Source organism: Pocillopora damicornis, chromosome 2, assembly GCF_964200805.1.
Source record: "Pocillopora damicornis chromosome 2, jaPocDami1.2, whole genome shotgun sequence".
NCBI classification, from domain to species: domain Eukaryota; kingdom Metazoa; phylum Cnidaria; class Anthozoa; order Scleractinia; family Pocilloporidae; genus Pocillopora; species Pocillopora damicornis.
The window spans coordinates 14243710-14266458 of record NC_142671.1 but is presented as its reverse complement, the minus strand read 5'-3'; the positions used below and the strand labels follow the sequence as shown (position 1 = coordinate 14266458).

The 22749-nt window shown below is 37.1% G+C and overlaps 3 protein-coding genes across 6 annotated transcripts in view; 2 read left to right on the top strand and 1 right to left on the bottom strand.

Moving 5' to 3' along the window:
- The window catches only part of LOC113677815 (A disintegrin and metalloproteinase with thrombospondin motifs 2), a 30256-nt gene extending 20771 nt beyond the window's left edge, over nt 1-9485 (bottom strand). For all 4 annotated transcript variants that reach the window (XM_089197726.1, XM_089197725.1, XM_089197727.1 and 1 more), the window contains exons 1-6: nt 9193-9485; nt 8430-8752; nt 8252-8288; nt 4063-4214; nt 3381-3575; nt 2429-2624 (exon numbers count right to left, since the gene is read on the bottom strand). In XM_089197726.1, the coding sequence (XP_089053852.1) occupies nt 2429-2624; nt 3381-3575; nt 4063-4214; nt 8252-8288; nt 8430-8516 (667 nt within the window). In that variant the 5' untranslated portion in view covers nt 8517-8752; nt 9193-9485. The remainder of the gene's footprint in view (nt 1-2428; nt 2625-3380; nt 3576-4062; nt 4215-8251; nt 8289-8429; nt 8753-9192) is intronic.
- Nucleotides 9486-10329: 844 nt separating this feature from the next.
- LOC113677819 (ubiquitin-conjugating enzyme E2-17 kDa) lies at nt 10330-15478 on the top strand. Its single transcript, XM_027194659.2, has 6 exons — nt 10330-10635; nt 10877-10940; nt 11135-11166; nt 11290-11367; nt 13421-13526; nt 14607-15478. Exons 1-6 carry the CDS (start codon nt 10612-10614, stop codon nt 14744-14746), a joined length of 444 nt encoding a protein of 147 aa, XP_027050460.1. The 5' UTR covers nt 10330-10611; the 3' UTR covers nt 14747-15478.
- A 1337-nt stretch (nt 15479-16815) lies between these two features.
- Nucleotides 16816-22341, top strand: LOC113677823 (ubiquitin-conjugating enzyme E2-17 kDa-like). Its single transcript, XM_027194663.2, has 6 exons — nt 16816-17009; nt 17236-17299; nt 17508-17539; nt 17654-17731; nt 19747-19852; nt 20764-22341. Exons 1-6 carry the CDS (start codon nt 16986-16988, stop codon nt 20901-20903), a joined length of 444 nt encoding a protein of 147 aa, XP_027050464.1. The 5' UTR covers nt 16816-16985; the 3' UTR covers nt 20904-22341.
- Nucleotides 22342-22749: the final 408 nt, after the last annotated feature.

Sequence of the window (22749 nt, the reverse complement as noted above, 5' to 3'; positions counted from 1 at the left end):
ACAGACTAGATATTTTGTCCAGTCTAGACTGCTAGACAAAAGATACGAGGGTTTAAATTTAAATCGTTAATCACTCGGCCCAAAGTTGATGATGATGATGATGATGATGATTTTAATGCTATTGATTCGGGGAGGCGGGGTGGGGAATTCATAGGCTTACGGCGAGGCGGCTCAACAAGCCAACCATTGATTAACAAACTGCACTAAACATGTATTTAAAACTCAGTAATGAATGGTCTGTTCTTTTTCAAAGGAAAACCATCTACGTGAGGACATTTCACAGGGCATTGTTTTGATTTCATAGCTTCTCCCCAAAAGTTAGCAAATACCACAATAGAAACTGACCTATTACAAATTCTCGGCAACTCCCGAATTTTACAACTTACACGTACAATATGGAATAAGAACTGGCGAAATGGTCAATCTAAAACTCGCGTAAACACATACATACATACATATATATATATATTCAATTTGCGTCGGAAATATTCACTCTCCGTTTATCTAATTGAATTGTTTTCAAACTGGTGGCGTCCAGAGTCGAATTTTGCGCATTTGAATACAATAACCCTCGAGCATTTCAGAACACAGTACACAACACTGTACATATTTTTAAAAGTGAAGATGAAGAACCAAGTAGTGTCTAGCAGGCGCAGGTTAGCATCCCATCGCCGCCTGGGTTTCTTTTCCGAATGCTTCTTTAATTTTCTACCATTACTGCAATTGCAGTTTACCTACAACGATTCTTTCTTTATTTGGATGTCATCGGTGGGTCAAAATAGAATTTATTTGATTTAACTATGAAAAAATTACCCAGACTTCGGAGCTTATTCCTCCTTTAAGAGGATTATAATTCCTATACTAATGGCTCGTTCTATGATGAACATAGCGACGGTAAAGAGAGTGCCGATCATTTCTATTTGAAAGCTTTGTGATAAACGTACCGCATCAACATTTCCGCTTTCTTATCGGAAACATCGGAAATAATGCTTGTGTGATATGTTAAGATTTAGATAATTAATGGCTAGTCATCAGTCTGATGAGGAGTTTATCCGGATCTGTCGGCAAGACGGTAACACCCTGTGAATTGGCGACAAACTAAAGTTCTTTGACAAATCGAATTGGAAGCGGATTATACTTCACTTGCCGTCTAAAACCCGTGTTTATAATGCAAGCTATGACTGAAAGCAAAAGTTCAACTTTTTGTCGTCGGGTGATTGACTCAAACGAATTATCTCGAATTATCCGCCGACCATAATACGGACAATTTGACTTTGGTTAAATAGCTTTACATATGTAGATCAAATAAAGAAAAAACAATCAACATATTTTGTCCTTTCTAAAAAGTTCTGTTCTATCTTTTCTGGTCTATTAGCGGGCCAGCATACTTTAGACTGCATCGACTTCAGCACACCGGAATATCTGCGCTAGTTTACGGAAATGATTCTGTCATGATTCTGTCATGCGTATCATCCAGCCTGCTTTGCTTTAGGAGAAAGTGTAAATTTTTTAACAACTGGGGCACTCCACAACTCAACGAAGTCGATTATTCAATTAAGAGAATTATCATCGCCTCAATAGTCTCCTTTTGAAATGTGATGAAAAAAATTTTTTTTCCTTCTTTGAAAAGTCGTAATCTGGGATAATCGCCATTCGTTTGTTTGTCTTTTATCTTTATTTATTTTTATCACTCCCCTTTTTTACGTTGGAATGTTAAATACACGTCGTCTGGGCGCCAAAAACGATTAGGCTGCTCTTATTTCAAGAAATGGTTACATAAAGATTTTGGGGACGTGGACCACGAAGAAACTGTCGTGTTTATCCTAACGATCCTAAATGGAGTAACTTTTGATAGATATTTTGCTGCTGAGGCGCTCAGATAACCCACTATGTGGAATGCGAGTTGTAGAGACGCACTATAGCGCGCCACTCCTCACCTGAGACTTTTTTTAAATACTCACGCTAACGCCCCTGCACTGACATAACATTTGTCCGATTATCTGATTATCTGCTTCAAAGGCTATATCTGTTTAAGAATCCAGAGAGCAATTTCTAATTTTCTTCCTCATTACGCGCCGTGATCGGTCTGGAAAACTCACGTTAAATCACACCAATGACGACTCATTGATCTATACCTCTTTACCGAGCTTCAAACAATTGAATGTTTTTGCTTTGAATTCTCAATGGTTCCTTGAAATATTTTGCTTTGTTGTGATTTCTAGTTCTCAAAAGTATGATTTTCGTTTCACAAAGTTCACTCAAAAAGCTTCTGCAAAGAACTCTTTGTATAGGTTCGATGCAATAGTTCTATTATTCTTTTATATGCTAGTCAAAAAAATAAGACTAGTGTTTACAGCTCATTTGTCAAGAGGAATTAATTTATTTATTATTCAAAAATATAGAATGGGGCATTTATCTGTCGACAAACCTTTCAGTCCTGTAGGGTAGTCCTCCGTTTGAAACTCGTCAAACTCCAAGTTGTGTGGATCTTCCTCTTCTAAGACAGCTTTTCTATACATCAGATGAGGTCTTCCTGGTCTGGTCCAGCCTCGATGCGTCACCAGGCTTTTGTTAAGCACAGGCTCGATATAAATTGTGTCATTTCCGAGATCTATGATTCCTGCCTGGAAAAGAGAGATAATTTTTCCTTTTTTTAACTAGAGGGTTATAATCTCTAAAACTATTTACTGACGATTCATGAAGTGATTCTTATTACAAGAAGTTCTAGTCGATGAAGCTTTTAAAAAGAGTAAAGTTAAACATCCAAAAGCGGTCCCCCTTAGCCACGGCCTTACAGTTCCTAATTCCCAAAGGAACCTCATACTGTCCCAATCTTACTGTATTTCTAGAACGAAAACGGCCACTAAAGCGCGTTCCACCCGTCAAAATAACTCCTTAACATCGTCGGCCAGTAAATCAACGGCTGGTAAAAAGCAGAAACAAGCTTCATTTTTTCACGGCAAAAAGATTGGAAATAACGTTTTTTTTCTGACCAACAGTTTTTTTATTCTTCTTTATTTCATAATTTGGATTGTGTCACCTTGAGTACTCCAAGCTAACATTTCTTTTTTTTTTTAAATAGTAATGATATGCCCTTTCAGACAGATAAGCAAGGCTTATCACACTCCCTTCCTCCCTAGGATGGCTACCTCATTACTTATACATTACCTACTAATGTTCCATTTTGAAAAAACATCAGAACTTTGTTTCACACACTGTGCTATTTCAAAAGAGAGAAAGCGCCTTTCCCTGATAAGCGCCCTCTCTTGAAATACCCTAAGTAAATAAGCGCTCTGGGTGCTAAATCGAATCATTACAATAAGAGCGAACGAGTTGTAATTATCGGATCAAGCGTAGATCCTTGAGAGTACAATACGTACCAGTCCATCACAATCACTTATAGCCACGCTACTGTAAAATGATTCTGTTTCGCCGACAAGATAGCAGTGAAGGTCTGAGGATTTGGTTCTTTCAATAGTGCCGTCTTCTTTATATCGCTCGGTAGTGAAATCTGATCCGAAAAGCAACGTGTTTATTCGTAGGTTTAATTTAATAGTCTTTCCTTTAAACTGGACCTGCAGAAACAAAACAAAAAAAAGAAAACAAAATCTAAATGATCAATAGATAGACGGGTAGACAAATCAACGAATCCAGGTTGAAAACCAAGCCGTACGCCTTCTCTGGTAAGCCTCTAACACTTTCAAGCATAGGTTCATTCTGAGTGCAAGTATGTAAGTAGCCTTTAACAAACAAAACCCTTACTAACGTCATGTCACAGTTTTTTATTCTTGGGTTTATAAGTATTAAATCCGTTTTAATTTCAGTCCTCTCCATTCATTCCCATCCTCGTTCCTTTTAAGCTTTTTCTTCTCATCATAACATACCTCTACCTTACCAAACTAATATACCACGCCTTCCTTCATGCTCAATGCAGATTTGCACGTTTATCCCAATATAATAAGTTATGCTTGAAGTTTTGAAAGTTACAACGTGCGAGTCGCATGAGTATTCTGACAATTCCTACTTAAGGTGGAGCAACTGTTGGAAAGGGTCTAATGATACCTGATAGATGATAGGCCCAGCTTCTTCTGTCAGGCTCCTCCGGCGACGTCGATGGCTGGAAAGGGTTGTCACATGATCGATCACCTCATCACGGTGATCTAACTCAGTTGGGTAAGTGATGTCAAACTCTCCCAATGTTTTGATCAAGAAATCTATTAAAAATGATTCAGCAGATCAGTCAACGAATTAATCAATGACACACAAGAGCCAAATTATTGAAAAGTCTTTCTCACGTTTTCTGACAATACGTAAGGCCTTTTCTCTTGTATAAAAGACAGATGGAAAAGCTATCTCTAGATGGAGGGGTCCAATTTCCTGAAGCAATCTGCTAAGCACATCAGAAAGGTTTAGCGATATTGGAGGCATTTGTTCAAGACTTCGCGCGTTAAGATCAACTTTGTGATGTTTAAAACTCCTTCAAATCAATAAAGCCATCGATGGCCATGGCTAGATATGCTTTATAAATTCAACGACTTTGCGGAGATCTTTCAAAAGGCTCAAAGAGGCTCACTTTATCCGTAGGTATAAATCATGAGTACAATCCGGTTTATATGGTTATGATATTGCCCTCAGATCAGTACAAGTTTACATTTTTCGTTCAGGTGGAACTGGTTTTGAGAAGTTTTCGGCGGCTACACAGCAAAGGAGAGTTTGCATCTGATGATAAATAACGATCTCCGCTAAAAAGATTGCTCTTGGAATTTCAGAGACAGTCTTGGCAATGATCAAACCGCTCATTTCATTGAGCTCCTGCAAGTTCGCCAGAACAGTTTGCATGCTATCATCCGTCCGTTAACCATTCATTAGCTTTTACCCGTTTAACGGAAAAACGCTAAAGTAAGTTTTTCTTATGCATGGTCACAAAGGAGTAGACGTGAGGATGATGGGATGGAGAGGCGTGAATGAGCGTCGGCAAAGGATTGTGCAGTATGAGACAAAAGCATGCCAGAAATATTTTTTCAAAAAAGGTATTTTGGCTGTGAGTGAAATATTTACTGGCGTTTTGATGACCTCTTTTGTCTAATGCGGAAATTGGAAATCAGAGAAAAACTTGTAATGGCAGGTCATTATGGCACTGTAGCCAGCACTTTAAGGCGTGGTCTTCATGAACCTTCGACTTATGAACTCCAGTTATTTGGCCGTCTAAACTCTAATTATCCATCTTTGAAACAGCAGTTGTTTGTCCACTCCACTTACTTCCGTTTGGTATAGCTTGTTCAGGAAATAATTCATAATATAATCCAATAAATTACTCGGAAATGATGATGCATTTAAAAATGAATCAACTAGGAGGACATTACACATAAACCTGCCTCTCATTGACAAAAGATAGACATAAGCGACAATAATCTTCTGAAACATGTCCGAACATCATGTTTAACCTGTCATTGTAGATAGTGCCAGGTGAAATATATGGATTGTGTACGCTGGTTTAAACATTAGCGCTAGTTTGAACATTATACATTAAGTATACCGCAGAAAATTTGTCTGATTCGCCCTTTCCTCTGATGAAATGCACCGTGCACTTGTAACGTCAGACTTTTACAAGATTTGCTGCAGCAGTTAAGTCATTCTCATCTTTCAATACCAATAAGCAAATCAGAGGACTGAACGCCAGCTCCGATACTGGTAGAAATGGAGCATGAAAGCATAAAAGTTATGATCTATGGTCTTCATTTTAACCCTCTAATTCATCCATTTATAACATTGAATCTGTTGTATACCCCATACCAAAACAAATTACGCAATTTCGCGAAGATAAGAGCACTACTACATTCTAAGATTGTGCTGCCGCCTCTTCTCACTAGAAACAATGGCACTTCCATATCTTTTGAATATCTTGATGCTCTGGTATGAGTGGTTTGGCATAACATGCTCTAAGGAGGAATTTCGTTAAAGCAAACTTAATGTGCGTAAACGTTTTAATTTAAACACTAACAGCTAACCACAGACTCAAAAGAGTTGTGGTTAGTGGAATTCACGGGGACTGGAAATGACGATATTCTGTAATTGTTTTTTACTTTCGCATTTGGTAAGCTTTTACTTCTGACAAATTCTGGTGTCAATCGTTTTGAAATTTCTGCTTTTGAAAGAAAATAACTGGAAACCGCGCTATGCCCTTAAAAAAAAAAAAAAAAAAAAAAAAAAAAAAAAAAAGGGTACGTAGCGGCGACGTCAAGGAACACGTCGATTAATAAATTAGTCCACATCTCTACATATAATTTTAAGAATGACCGGATGCTTTTACCGTCTCTTACAGCACCTTACATGAACTTTAGCTTGACGTATGCGAGCAGCTTTTAGTTCCAAACTGAATGAAACTGCAATGATTGGCCTTCGGAGTTTCAGCTCTCGGACCACGCGAATTTTGGTGATTTGACGTTTTTGTTTGGCAGAGGAAGGCTAAGAGACGTGACAAGTCTTAAAAACGCACGTGTGGAGCTATTGTTTTACTCATTAAATTGACCTCTTTGCTTTGCCGTCGCCGTTGTGGTTTGCTTAAGGTACCTAATTATTTGGGGAAACACTCGAGTGTGAGAAAACACGAATTAGAATTGACACGCAACATAACTGATTCGAATAAAACGACCGTTTGTTAATCTACGTTATGAGTTTCAAATTTTTTATGTTGCGGATTCGTCTTCAACCAGTTCATATGCGAGATCATCAACTACACTACTTGTTTGAATCATCGTAAGCCGGCTTTCTGAGGAAGACGTTTAGCATTCTTGTGCATAAGTAGTTGGGACCGCGTCCGTTTTAGTTTTGTCTTGTTCAGTTGCAAGACGTAAGGCATTTCTGTTGCCAGTATGCAGGTCGCAATCAGTTTTTTGCAACTTGTATTACTAGAGAGAAAAAGCTTGCAAAATATATGTAATGATTAAATCATATAACGCACATCTTTTTGGGAACTTCCTATTACATGACTTAATCAAATAACGTACACATGTTTGGGAACTTCCTATGACGTGATTCAATCATCAAATAACGCATTGCGTTTTAGGACCTGAATACTACACTGCGCCGATATGAACTTCCATTTCCAAGCAGTAACTTGCGTCATTTCATTGTTTTCAAGAAACCGTAACTACTACCGAAAGGGTTAAATTACAATGTACAATTTAAAGGTCACTTGCAGTGGGTGTTATTCGAAAGAAACTTAAATACACATGGAGTAAAGCCAAGAACCCCCAAATAGGCTTGAATGTTTTTTTTTAAAACCGAGTTCTTTTGACCGAATAAAAAATCGTTTAGTCAAAGAAACACCCTCTAGCGTTGTTCTTCCCTTTACTGGAGTAAACATAGTGCACTGGGATCACTAGCTTTCACGTTTATCCCGTCACTCAATTTGCGTGTTGAAAAATTTTCCGGTATTTAGCTTTCAACGCGTGTTTCAAGAGGACCTCAGTTAATTATATAACCTCTGTCGGTAACGTGCCGCCACGGACAGCCCACAGAGTACTCGATATAAAATAAAAAAATCCAAGGAAGCAGGACTATTTAAACATAGCGCGCGCTACTCAAAGCTAGTATTGCGTGGTGAAGAAACCAAATGGTTCTTTACACTTGGCGACTATCTTCGTTTGCACGCGAAAAAAGACACAAAATAGTCCCCTATGACATTTGGTTGACCTTAAGCTTTAAAACTTTTAGAAAATGAGCGACAGAATGTATTGATTCCTTTGTTTATCATTACACTGAGGTCGTACTATCTGCCGATAAAACTTAATGTTTAACCACTTAGCGTAAGTGCATGTAGCGTAAGGAAATCCACCAATAAACAGTTCCCCTTTGTGTCTGGTGAGGCAAGGATTGGAAAATTTTTTGCATGTGCGGGATTGTGCTAGAAAGAAAAGAAAAAGGATCTTGTCATGCTAGCCGGCCAGATGTCTAAATGATAACTCTTTCGACCAAAGCCACCCATACAACTCCTTACGTTAGGGTGAGGTTTTCTCAGTGCGTGAGACAAATGACAAAGGTAAATTGGCGGAATCTTCTGCGCACGGGTTGCTGACAAGCTGGGCAGCAAGATCTCTTTATTTTTTGTGTTCCTTGCAAATGCGGGGATATATTTTTAATAGGATATAAGCACTAATCGGATTCAATGTAGACTGCAGTCTTCAGACCAACGTGAATCCGATCACTTGTTGGTAAGAATTTTGTGATTTACTCGCTTTGATCGACTTACCTTGCTTTTCTTCTGCGCTGCGATGACTTTCTTTTACCTGGAAAAACAGGAATAGATCGACATGCTATAAATTTGCCGTATCAAAGTTTGAATAAAGGACAGAAGAATTTATTCCGAATGCACGCATTTTGGTGAACTGAGATATGTTTATTACAAGATGGGATGGATTAATAATTACCGTCTTCGAGTATCTTGCTTCAATCCAAACAGCTAAACAGAGCAGTAACCAAACCACGAACAGGCTGATCACCCTCCCACTTTTCATCGCGACTTAAGCTCCGCACTTCGAACACCACACAACCAGTCTTAACGAAGGGTTTGGCAAATTGTCGCACATTCGTTTTATAACTTAGCCGTCGGTGCGTCAAATCTGTATTTAAATAGTGTCCAAGGCCGATGGATGACGTCACATCCGCCGTTCTCCATCCTCGGGCACGTAATTGGTTAATGTGTCTCGATGAAATGATATGATGGCGGTATGTTTATCTGGCAACCCAACAGCTGGAGAAAATGAATGACATAAGCGAATGAGAGGGTCTGTGCGAAATAATCGCCTCTCGACCCTAGAACTTGAACTGATTGTAACACATGTACAGTTCTCGAACATTATACGGTCACGTTCCACTGAAACAAAACTGTTTGCAAGAAATAGAATATACCTCTCTAGTGTAGGAAGAGTTTTATGGGCGTGTTTTGAAGGTTTACGTCGCGGTTTATTTTTCTGAGTGGTTTTACCAATACCCTGACCTTGTGCATAAGACTGAAAGCACTATTACTAAAAAAGGTAAAATCCTTGTCTTCCGCACGGAAGCGTTATCTGGAAAAAAAGCTAAAACTCAATGAGCGTAGTCTCGCGCCAGCCACGCGATGTGCACCATCGGGTATCAGCCAGTTGGCTGACGGCAAAAAAGGCTGAAGTAGAGAGCTCAATGAAAACTTACCAAGAAAGGTAAAGCCAACTTCCTCATCCCGGAGGTCTGATTTATGCATATCTAACACCTGACCACTAACAGCCAAACTCACAAATCGGGCGTGACTCAGAGTCCCGCTTGCACTTGCACAAGCAACGTGACGCGAGGCGCCTGGAAGCACTATCCTTAGGATGAGTGCAAGAGGTTTCAATTAACATGGTGATTAATTGTCACAACTGGGTACCGTTCTTGATTTTAGAATGAAATCAAGTGTCTAAGCATTCGTTCTTAGTGATGCATATCTTCTCTTTTGTATTTTTAACGCTAACGCATTTTATTGGTATCCATATCACTCCAAGGTCACTCAACGTTTAATTATCACAGACACGTTTCCACCTCGTTAGGTGGTGACAAGAAACACTGAACAGTTACTTCTAGTTACTTCGCGTCATTTCATCGATATTCTGGCTCTTTTACGTTGACGATCGCGGCCCGCACTCTTTCTGCGCTTTGCTTTCCTATTAACTCCCTACTCCCTCCATGTATACCCCAGGCAAGCGAATAAATCAATTGTGGAAAAAAAATATTGACGAAATAATCTCCCTTGTTATAAACTTTCGGTGTGTTTTGCTTCATGCTAAAATGTTGCTGTTGCTGACTCCGGCAATCGCGACTCTTTAATTGTTCCTATTTCACCGGATATTCCTTTTGACTCTACGCTGTTCGAGTTAAAGTTGTGCTACCAAAAAGAGAGACAATAGACCCATCTTCGGCAACATGTAGAAATAGGAACTTCATTTTCATTCATACCAGCCAAAATAAACACTCTTTTATTTCCTACTCTTAAAAAGTTTTTCTTCACCCGTGATCGCTGCTTCAGCTGAGAGCTTGTTATGTTACGGAGTTTGTATGCTACTCTTTCCCCTAGACAAAAGTAAGTGTATATTAGTCGGCGTAGATGGCGTTTGTGAGTGCGCTTTGAAGACTTTGAAAGGGAAATAGTGGGAGAAACCACTGGACCATAAGCTTCTCGAATTCGATCCTCCGCCGCTTTATTTCATGGTCCCACCCCTCCCCCCATTCCACCCCTCCCCCCCTCCCATTCCACCCCTCTCCCCCATTCCCCTTGCAGGTGGAAATATATATCGCGTATTGCCCTCCCGTGCCGTTCTGTAATGAGGAATGATACTTTTAAATTAATAGGCGGGGTGCACCAAAGGTTGAAATCTTCTCTGGTTGCGTCACTCCACAGGAGAATGGAACTACGGAACTAAAGGTCCTGCGCAGGTGAAGATTTGATCATGTGACAGCCACTAACCAATAAACTGTGACATTTTTTCCTTCGCAGCTATCGTCGCCATTTTACAGGAAGTTTCCCGATTCTTCATCGCAGTACACGACGTTTGCCTGTTCCCATTCTATTTTACATCGTAATAGTTATTCGGGGGAATGGCACTAAAGAGGATCAACAAAGTAAGCTCTGGCTTCGTTTATATGATCTATGATGTAATACGAGGGATTACAAATACAGTTAATTTTGATAAAATATGGCAGAATCGATGGCGGTGCAAAAGCGATATGAAAATGTACACACAGCACTTTTGCCTTTTTATGTTCATATGATGGCCATCAGTGCATTTTGTTTACACTCTACGTAACACCTGGATATCGAAATATAAAAGTTATATCGTACTCTTTTTTTCTGTCAATTCAGGAACTGCAAGATCTTGGACGTGATCCACCATCACAGTGCTCTGCTGGGCCGGTTGGAGATGACTGTAAGCAGAATATGTCGCCGTATTTTATCACTTAAAAAGCAAACTTTTTACCACACACCATTCTTAATTATATAATTACCTTACTTGGTATCTCAGTGGTTCAACTTTGTGTTCTATGTCTGAACGCTAGTCCTTAAAGTTCAAATATTATTTTTCTCTTTCATTGAAATCTGTGTCATCGCGTGATCATAAAGTGTTTCATTGGCAAGCGACTATAATGGGTCCGGTAAGGAATTCTAATACCTATGAAGCCTTTGGTGTTTTTGAAATATTTTCACTGATCGATCTTTACAAAACATCGTTGAATTGTAATGCTAAGCAGTGTTGTTTGCTGTTTCTTTTCGAACAGCCTGATAGCCCATACCAAGGTGGAGTGTTTTTCCTTACAATACATTTCCCAACAGATTATCCTTTTAAACCTCCAAAGGTAGGTGACTTGGTTATTGTATTATAAAAAAAGTTAATCTGTTTTAAACAGCTCTCAAAGGACCTGAGGAATTGTATTTTTTGAACTGTTCGTGATGAATTCAAGGTTATATTTGTAGAAGGCCACAGTAACGTTGGTAGGCACATTGTACTGGCTTGCTAGCGAATCAAGTTTTGTGTCTTATATATTGATTCATTAATATTCCTCGAGCCGAAATGTATTTTTTTAAGAATAGAACGGCTATCATCAGAGGCGTGAAACTTTAGTATAACGATCTTAGATTGCTCAACATTTCACGCATAAAGTTGCTTACAACATACCGTAAATGAACGACTGTAATTTAGGAGTTCTTTCAAGTTTAGCGTTTTGTAAGCGAGCATCATTCAGTTCTTAGGATTTATATTGTTACTGTTGAAGTCAAACTTTTGACCACATTAGAAACTAGGTTATGTTTTTCTTATTAATTTATCCTGCGCTGATCTCAAGTCGGGATATTTTTAAAACCACCCTCCATATGAGTCATATATAGTTTTAAGCTTCTCATGGAATACTGTCAAGATTTTCTTTTCTTGTTATGGTTGTATTCTTTGAAATGACTGTTGAAACAACTTAATTATCCCCCTACAGTATTCATTTCTGTAAAGCTTGCCTATGCTAAGCTCTCTATTCAGAAGAGTATTGATTTGCCCTTTTACTCTTTCAAGTCTAGAAACTGATGAGATTAACAAGAATAATTCCAAGTTCCATATAGGAAAGTTAACTAAAACCAAATTTAGCAGTGTTAGAGGAAGCATGCTTCAACCTTAAATTATTGTCCTAACTAAATACCTGACAAAGATTCAACATATCCCTGTTTCTAGGATTTTCTGCTGTTTCCAATTGTTTGATTGTCCAATATATGTATGAGGGCATTTTCCATTTGTCATGTATGACTTGTCTGTGCAAGTTCTCAATAAGAATGTTGAAAACTTTATATGGAAATTTTAACTGTGGCAATGCACATGGAATTTAAGAATTGAAGTCTTCTGATACTGTCTTACATTGCTAATTCATAAGACCCATTTTCTTGTTGTATGTGAAGAATTATTTCAATAAATTATAGAGCTGGATTAATTTATTTTTTAAACTTTTCTTGCTTAAAATTTGCAATTTCTATGCTGTCTAATTTAGTTGCTGTGGAAAGTTCCTTTACTTAAAAAAGAAATAAATAGTTTTGAAAACATATCAATCAAAAACAAAGAATCATAACATCTGGGCCAGGTTGTTTGGAGCTGGGTTAAGATAACCCAGGGTTAATGGGAAATTGGATTTCAGATCTGAAAGCCTTAAAATTAAATTCAATGCAATTTTTATGCTACAAGTTGATGAATGAATGCTCTAAAAAGACTAGAGAAATTTATCTTAAGAGGGCTTTGAACAAAGGAATTAAAAACCCATATAAAAATTTAACCTTGTGCTAGTGCCAATTTGCCTTTGAACAACTGAGCCCTGGATTTTGAATTGCAGAAGTCAGTTATAAGTGTAAATTGCTTTACATCAGTTTATATTTAGTATTTGTGCAGTCTTGTAACTTTGATTTGTCACATGGTTTTATGTTTTATATGTTATGCATAATCAACTTTTTGACAATTCAAATGGACTTGTCTGCTGTTCCCATGGAAGTTGGAAAGATGTCTATATATGTATGGAATAGATGGTTGTATTTTCTCTGCAATTTAAATTAGTTTAAGTCTCCTTTTTGTTTCAGTTTTATAAATTATCCTTTCAATTTGAATGAGTAGTCGAACAGACAATGATAAAGGGAAAGAAAAATGTGAAAAAAAGGATATGGGGTAGTTTTGACTAGACGGGTTTTCAGGACTAAGAAGAGAAATGCACAGTGTGGATAACAGCAGGCTCAGGATAAAACAATTTATGTGGATAAGTTTGCTCAAAGTATACTTCAAATATCATTGAATGCTGGGTAATTTATCTCATAGTGAGTGTTATCCTCCTTTTAAATGAGCAGGGCCTGTTGTATTAATACTGTGATTAATTGATTTTTATTTTGCAGGTATCATTTACTACAAAAATATATCATCCTAACATAAACAGTAATGGCAGTATTTGTCTTGATATCTTACGATCCCAGTGGAGTCCAGCACTAACCATTTCTAAAGGTGAGATCATTTTCCTCAGTTACTCATTGACTTTAATTTCACGTGCACTGTATTCTGATGAAACAGGTATGAGAAGGTAAAGAACAGGAAATGGCAACATTTTGAGTAGTTAATAAGGGGGACTACAATTATACTTCAGGGCCTGGTAGTTCAAAAATTTGATTAGAGTTAACCAGGGTTAAATTTTTATCCAGGTTTTTTTAATGCTTTTTTAAAGCCTTTTCAGATAATTTTCTCTATTATTTTTAGGGTATCCAATCATCCAATTGTAAACAAATGGAATGGTACTCAATTTTCTCTTAAAGCTTTAAATCCTAAATTAGATTTCACAATAACCCTGGGTTATCTTAACCCTGGTTTGAATGACCTGGCCCAGGTGTTGAAAAAAATCAGTTGTGATGGATAAGTTAAAAAAAAAAAATGGATAAATAAGAGGCTGCTTGTACCCTGAGACTTGCAGCTCTATCTTATTTTTTTCCTGTATGTGTTAACAACATGCTTACTTTGGTGTACACTTTTGGACAATTTAATTCAGTCATTGTCAATTTAACAAATAACTTCCATCTTGCTATGCATCTCTTCAGTTATAGATCACAAATGATGTTGAAATGATCACAGATGATGTTAAAATATGTAAATAACTAAAAAATGACATGCAAGTCTCATCTGAGTGTGTCACTGATGCTCTTACCATATTTTGAGGTCTTCTGTGATCTATTACTGTACACACCCATGGTAACATGGGATTTATTTGTTTTATGTAGTAGAAAAAGAAAAAATACTGTTAATGTTATGTCATCTACACGTAAGTGTCTGTCCTCCAAAAGGTCATCATTGAATAGCAATCAAAACTGCTTGTATGATTTTGCCTATCGTATAAACTCAACTTTATGTTACAATTGAATTATTTTCCATGATTTATTATGAAATACATGTATACTCTGTGGAGTATATTTCACTCTAAGTCAGGTCATGTATTAAGCCTTTAAGTATGCTGTATTTTTCCAGGTTTTAATCACCACAATCATTTGGTCAGTGAAATGTCAACTGATATGCTTAATTACTTCTTTTTCTTTTTAGTACTTCTGTCAATTTGTTCTTTGCTTACTGATCCAAATCCTGATGATCCCTTGGTGCCAGAAATAGCACGTATCTATAAAACAAACAAACCAAAATATAATGAAACAGCAAAAGAATGGACAAGGAAGTTTGCCCAATGATGACTTCATTGAGACACTGCTGTTGCATTGTCTGTGGCAAAGTCATATTGTTGTGATGTGCAATATATGTTATGTCCTACAGTACTTTCTTTAGAATTGTTGAATGATTTACTAGCTATTTGTCTTTGTCGTGTAAGGTATATACTGTCAGTCATATGATGAAATAAATGTAGAGAATGCCATAAACAGGAGTTTGCAAGTATATATGTATATTTCTAAATCAAGTTAATGTTTTGTGTAGCAGATTCAGATTTTAATAAATTACATTGTTCTGAATAAGTGCAGCAACTGTTTTTGTACGTTTTGTGCGTGTGTTACTTGTTTCATTGTATATACAAATTGTTGTGAGCACTTTCTGCCCAACTTTAAGCAGGTACATTAACCACAGTTGACTCTATATTTGTGCTTTGTTTTCCCAAGAGTTGGAATTATAAGTATTCTCTGTACACCTGTATTGGTGAGGTCAAATTACTTCTTGGTATATTATTGTTTTGTATTACTACTGAAACTCCAGTTTCCACCTGGTCTTAGTTGGCAGTGACATTGTTTAGGTGTTAGTAATTTAATTGCAAACCGCCTCCAGGAAAAACCTTCAACACTTATCCTATGGTCATAGTTTAAGTTACAGCTAATGATTTTAATTAGGGCTTCTGCAACACCTTCAAACTTTGACATTTGTTGTCTCTTTGTTCCTTTTGGAAGCGGTAAATAAACAGACAATTTAGTGATTGACTTTTGAATGTGATTTGCTTTAGTTTCTTACATTCTCTTCAGTTCTCCAAAATGTTAATAGTATTAAACAAAGGAAACAAATATCTTAACCAATATATGTTAATAGATACATTATTTTTAAAAAGGCAGACTAGCTTAAATTAACCTCAATGCAATTAATTTCATTAGTCTTTGAAATTTTTCGTTTTCTTTAAGAACCAAGTTTAAACTAACCCTTACGGTCCCAAAAGTGATTTAAAGTAATTTCTCTTTCTATCCATCTCATTACAGTGTTTTCATATGCCAAAAAAAAAGGGAAAAAACCAAGGGGAATAGGGAAAGTTATCATTTAAATCCCAAATTTGAATTACTAATGAAATGAATAGTTGGTGGGAGAGGATTAAAATATGTTACAATCAGATTTGAATTTTGGGTTAGAATAGCCTTTTACAGAGATGTACTTTCATTTGAGCTAAAGATGTGAGTGTAATTTGAAACAAAATACAAATCAAGCTATACTATGGTTTGAAATATTTTAAGGTCATTTTGTATTACACAGTATAAATATAGCTATTCTTTCCCACTGCTTGCTTCTTCCTATGATCTACTATTGATCAGGAAACAGAGGTCAAGAAAAAGTGGGGGGGGGGGGGTGGGGAATATTTTCATGTTGTAATTGTCATTCCTCTTTCTGGGGAAGACTAGGTTTAGGCCTTGCCAAAGAAGAGAGAGGGTGGTAATTTCAACAGGGAATACTGCTCTTAAACTGAGGGTGGAGTAGGAAAAAGAAGTAAAATGCCTCACGTATGCAATCCTTCCCTCTACTTTGGTCCTAACATCAGAAACATTTGAGACAGAGCAAGTCGCGCGTGAATGCGTCAATATTTACCTTCTTCTTAAACACCCTTTCCAACGCATATCCTTAGGTGACCCCATGCAAACTAATGCTGCCCGGATGTCTAATGGCTGATAAGTCATCCATTCTGCTGTTTTCCCCTTCTCCATAACAGCAGATTAAGCCCACAAGTGGACATCAAATCTCCTCCTTTCATACATCTCCTAAACCTAGTCTCGCGATTGTCTCATCACACCCCAAACGCTCAGCCTTTAGTCGGACTTCCTAATTGAAGTACAGGTGAGCTGAGTGACTCATTAGTGGCAGTTAATACCGCCAGCTATTCTAACCTGAGAATGTATGGAAAAACGTCCTAAAAGCTACTCAGATCATTTACAATGTACATTAGAATTTGAGTGTTTCCTACACAATACTGCAAAGTAGTCATCAGTTGGGGACCTGGCGGTGGACAGAAAATCTCGTGCTCCTCTCGAGAAACAACACCCATTAGGGAACTGGAACTAGGCCGGTTCTTCTCTGTGAACGTGACTGTCTTTCGGCCAATGGGTGAAGAGGAAAACAGCTCACACGTTTCTTGTTGGCCTCCATTAACAGGAAGTTTGCGATCTCTAACGCATTAGTAAAATTTATATTTTCCTCGAGACTTCAACAGAATAATAGGGTTTATAGAAAATGGCGTTAAAAAGGATAAACAAAGTAAGTGTTGATGTTTTTGTATCGGCGTTTCTGGCGAATGGAGAGTTGAAAGTAAATGTTAACTCCCATGGCTACGGTGTACCCTTTCGGTCGTGCATGAAAATTGTATGGGCGATCCACATTGGTTGTTAAGAGTGTTTTGAAAAGTTTTGGTTGAGCGGTGTCCGGCCCATCTAGTTGTTTGGATGAGTTGGAATTTTTGTTGAGTTTCATCGTTATTTCTCAGGAATTGCAGGATTTAGGACGTGACCCGCCAGCACAATGTTCCGCAGGACCAGTCGGAGATGATTGTAAGTGAAATATGTTTCACATGACAAGATTTGGTATGTTTCGCGGACTTCGTAGAAATTTCTGGCTCACAGACTATTTGATTCTCTAAAGCTAGCATTTCAAAGATTATGCGTGTTGTTAAGCTCACTGTATTTCAATTGCGTCAATCTGTAAATGTTAACATTGTTTTCTCCTCGTATATTTTTGACTTGGTATGTACGAATGAAGTATTTCACTGGCAGGCGACAATAATGGGACCGGTAAGGAAATTTTATATATTTGAATCTTTGCTGTCATATAAGTAGATTCTATGAAAAACATTCCTAAAGGCCTTTGTTAAGTTGTAGCTCTATTTGTTGTTTCTATGTGAACAGCCTGATAGTCCATACCAAGGTGGAGTGTTCTTCCTTACGATACATTTTCCAACAGATTATCCCTTCAAACCACCAAAGGTAGGTAAAATTGAAGTATTTAATATAAACTCCTCAGCTTATTTGTTTATAACATATCTTTTGAGTGAAACTAATCAAATATATCGGGAAGAGAAGTGGAGTTTGTTTTGTCGTGCTGAAGGAACACTTACGTAGAAAGCTTTTCGATCGATTTGCAGTGAAAGTGCCCTTTTCCACCTCTCTTCCGGTGAATTTCATTGTTAGGTATTTTGTGGTTGTTTGAGTTAGCTCCTTTAGTATTTTAAAATGCTTTAGCTTGACGGTCAGAATTTGTCTCAGCTTTGATGTAGTCGGGTAATGGACTTCAATTCCAGTACTGTCATGACATGCGAGTCGATCGCATGCAAGTTTCACTCAGACAGGCTTTTCCTTGAAATTAACCCTAATTTATTTGAAAAAAATGGCGCCTTGTGTGCAGATTGTTTCTTTACATCAGTGAATTCGATCGATCGTTTTGCAAAAGCAGACAGCTATTCTGTAAATTTCCAAATCTCTACATCAGTAGTCTGTCTTAGGTCCATACCTCTTAATCAAAACTACAACAAGATTCTTGAACGTGATTGGTTATCACCAGCCCCATTTGAGCACTAATAGGACAGTGAAGGCATCATGCTTGTAATTGGACAGTTAAAGGGACAGTTAATATGTCATGCCTGTCTGAGTGGACCAAATGCTTCATGTGTGCACACTGTTTTCTTGCATTTTGTAGAGTTAACTGTTGTTGTTGTTATTTTTTATGAAAATGTACAATCAATATCTAGCTTCTTTCTCAAATTTTGTCATAGCTTTGATTAATAGGCAACAGTACTTTGTGTCATCCAATTCTGTCTGCAATTACGCTCATGATTAACAAATTGGACTCCACTTTGCAATCATCCGATTTTGTTTATCACTCCTATGATTACAGACCAAATTGGACTTGACTCAGTACTATTACCATTATTAATTGACATGACTGTACAACACCATGATTTTAATATTGCATTAGGGACTGAATAAACTATGGGTATGGCCCAGTAGGGTATGATTTGAGGATCTGCAATGAAACTTGAATAAACAGTAGAGGGGCCACCTTGTATTAAGCAGACAACAACCCAAATTTTTTCCCAAATTTTTGGTCCCAGTAAAATAAACCTCAGTTCAGTATATACCTCTAACAGGTGGCTGCAGAGGCCAGGGGTATGTGGTGTTCTTTTTTTTTGTTAGGAAGACATTACTTGATGAAAGATTTTTTATTATTATTTCTATTGAATTCAGTAAAAGATAAAGCTGGGTACCTTTTAAATAGTTATTCTCATAATTACATTATTTCTGTCTTCATGAAACAATCAGATACATTATTGACTTTCCACAATTTTTTTTCTCCTTTTTTTTTTTTTGGAGGGGGGGGTTTACAGCTACTGTTACAGTATAATTTGCTTGACCTGTATTAAGTTGACATACTGTATTTGGGTGAGTCTAGCAAGTGTCCCTTGGTTGCTAGCTAAATTCAGGTCTCTCTATGCTTCTTTTAACCTCCTTTTGACCTTTCAGTCACTGATCAGTTTTTATTACTGAGTTCCCTCCTTTTAACTTACATTCAGAAGTTTTGTCACACTCAGGGGACAAGAGAGAATGGTTTGAGATCAAAATTGCATGACATAAAGTTCATTGACCACTTACATGTAATTATATCCATTTTGAAATCAATCAATTTGATCACCTAATTTCATTTGTCAAACATTTTATTGAAATGAAAGAAAATGAAAAATTTTTAATTAATTTAACAGCTGAAGTCTGAAGTCTGATTGGTTGTTTTAGTGTGGAGCTCTATGTTAAAATTGCTTGGCAGAGGAAAAGGTGCAGTTGAGAGCAAAACTTAGTGTAACTTGTGTTTAGATTGTTCTGTTGATGATCAATTTGATGGTTAGGATAACAAGTGATTTCAAAATGGATGTACTTTGTAGAGTAATGAGAGGTACTCAGTTGTGCAGTCTTAGTAAACTGTTTTCTTGTGTATCTTTCATTGTTTTCAGGTATCATTTACAACAAAAATATATCACCCTAACATAAACAGCAATGGTAATATTTGTCTTGATATATTACGATCGCAGTGGAGTCCAGCACTAACAATTTCTAAGGGTAAGGGTGCTGAAAGGCCTATTGAAAAAACATTAGCCTGAGTTATGCAGAATTGTGATAGTCTTCTTGGATAGTGTGACAATATTTATTTTTTTCTCTCAGACATGCAAATTTTTCTCAAAGTTGCCTTTTGGCAACCTTGAACCAAAGTAACAGGTAGATTATTGGTCAGTCATGGAAATAAACTCTTTTCACTAAAATGTATGATTGGTTAAACTGTTGACTACACAATGAGACTTTGTCTTTGAAATAACTGAAATGGTCCTTTAACTGTCACCCTCAAATTGGGGACACACATGTCAAATCAAGCCTTAATTCTCAGACAACTAATGATGTGAACTGAATTAGAGGTTGTAGATTTAAGTCATGGGTGTATGCTTCTCTTGTGTAGAAGGAAGGCTAAAAATGCGGACTGGCCGCAGCTTGGTATCTGTCACATGATCACAGGTTGCCAAATTCAGGACCTTAAATTTGTAGTTATTTTAGTGACCAAGCTGATTGATGCTTGATGCATTAATGCTCTGAGAGAGTATTTGCATAACTTTCCAATTAACAATTGGTTCATACGTCAGCGTGTGTTCATTGAGATATGAAGCATGTGGGAAGTTTGGAGAGCATGAAAGATGCGTAAGAGTTGCTCGAGGTGTAGCCAAGAGCAACTCTTGCTTCTTGAGTGCTCTCCAAACTTCCCAAGTGCTTCATATCTCGATGAATGCACAGATGACGTATGAACCAATTGTTTTATAACATTTTCAACCCTAAGCAATTTTTTTCTCAAGGGATTTGTTTGCTGACATCATGAGCATGCACAATAGGAATATGAAGCATACTTGCGCGATTGAATTGATTCGACAAATTTACTGGCTATGTTATAAAGTTATTTGACCTATGATATTTCTTTTTTGTTGCAGTTCTTTTGTCAATATGTTCATTGCTTACAGATCCAAATCCAGATGATCCATTAGTGCCAGATATAGCACGTCTATACAAATCAGACAAGGGTAAATATGAAACTGAAGCTAAGGAGTGGACTCGGAAGTACGCCATGTGAAGTTTGGTGGATTCTTGTTTCTGTCTCTCCTTCTGTATTGTGCTAGAAGTAAAGTCTTGCTTTTGTCTTAAAACTGTCTATCCTTATCTCTACAGATGTTCCTCATTAATCTGTAAGTTATTGTTAGTACTTTGTATGTACTATACCATTTGTACAGTTATCTGACGTCATGGGTAATGTCTCTATTTCATCAAAACTTGAATGGGGTATCCTCAAATAATTTATGGTAGCATCAACCTGTGATTACCATAAAGCTTTAACCAAAAAAAAAAATTTAAAAAGGTGTTAATTACAGCAGCGCAGTCTTTTAGAATGCATTAGGTAGACATTTATACAGAGGCAGTACCAGAGTTTGAATTGTGTGCATTAAGTAAATATTGTAGGAGATGTTTAAAAGATATGCAATTGTGAATTGTAAACTCATGTTTACTATGTCTTGGTCAGTTGCAGGAGAATTTTTTTCTAATACATGCGCGGTTGTTTTTGGTTGTATTTTTTCAAAATTTTAAGCTTGGTTGCCAGTGTTATTAATGGCTTTCAGAGGCTATTTATGACTCAGTCTTCAAAGCTTGTTGCCATATGCACAAATAATGAATTAGCACCCATTTGATTGTTTACTGGACCTTGCACAAAGCCTCACCTACTGAATTTCTGCAAAGTGGTTTGGCCATCATGCTGGATCATGTAACTGCCAACTTAGGTTATGTGGCAAGAGCAAGAACAAAATACTCTCAGTGGTGATGAGGGTTTGAGACTAGCCCCAGTTTGTTTTGATAGCAGCCTTCCTTCCCCCTCCACCCTCATCCTGTGGAAGTATAAAAAATTTTGGCTCAAGACAGGACAACTTTACTTGTGATCCTTCCTCACACAATTACCTTGGTTGGTGGCTCCTTGATCACACTTTTTAATCCAGTGATTTGGTGGAGAAAGTAAAGATCTTTTGTACTGGAGTCAGTCAAAGTGTGCATTATCTGTTTGCCTTCATGTTAATTTTTTTGAAAACAGCCTCAAATGTCAATATGCTGCTCTGAATATTGATTTTTGAAATTACATCTTTTATTGGAAGTGAATTTTTTTTGTGACTAAGTCTTTTCCATTTGTACATAATTTACACTTTCAGAATTTTCATGTAAACTGTATTCAACACCTGAATTCTCCTCAGAAAATGGACTTACAAGCCACTTGGTATCTAGTATGATATAACAAGTTGTGAATACACATTTTTGTGATTACCAGTAGTAAGGAGAAGTTAGGTGCTTGTCTGTTGTACTGAAAATATCATCACCCACTTTTTTTACTATTGAAGTTTTGTATTGTAAATCCTCTTTGTATCAGTATAAATTGGCAGAATTGTAGTGTATAACTGTTAATAAATATTATGATGTATCTCCTGTTATGTTTATTTTAATAATAAAGCTCTCTGCAGTTGCAATACCTACATGTAATGTTATGCAATTACTGGACTGTATTTTTGTCACCTACACATATCAATGAATTGTCTGTAGCTAGCAGATGATATAGCAATACCTTTTTGGTCTGCAATGAACCTTAGTGAACCACATATCAGAAATCCTATCCCTTTCAATGTGATGATATTATTCCATTTTTCTTACATTATATCTGTTTTGGGATCACAACTTGCAAGCAGTCCATCCATGGTGGTTTGCTCTCAGCCTTTCAGTTTTTTCTTGTACTTATTTCTTTGTTGTTTATGTTGTTTTTGTTTCTTTTTTTCACTTTTGTGCAACTTAACCCCGCCATATTGGATCCATGAACACTGTGTAAATTGTGGCTTTCTTTTTTCTCACTTTGTGCATATTGATTTAGGAGAAAAAGGAAAGTTTGT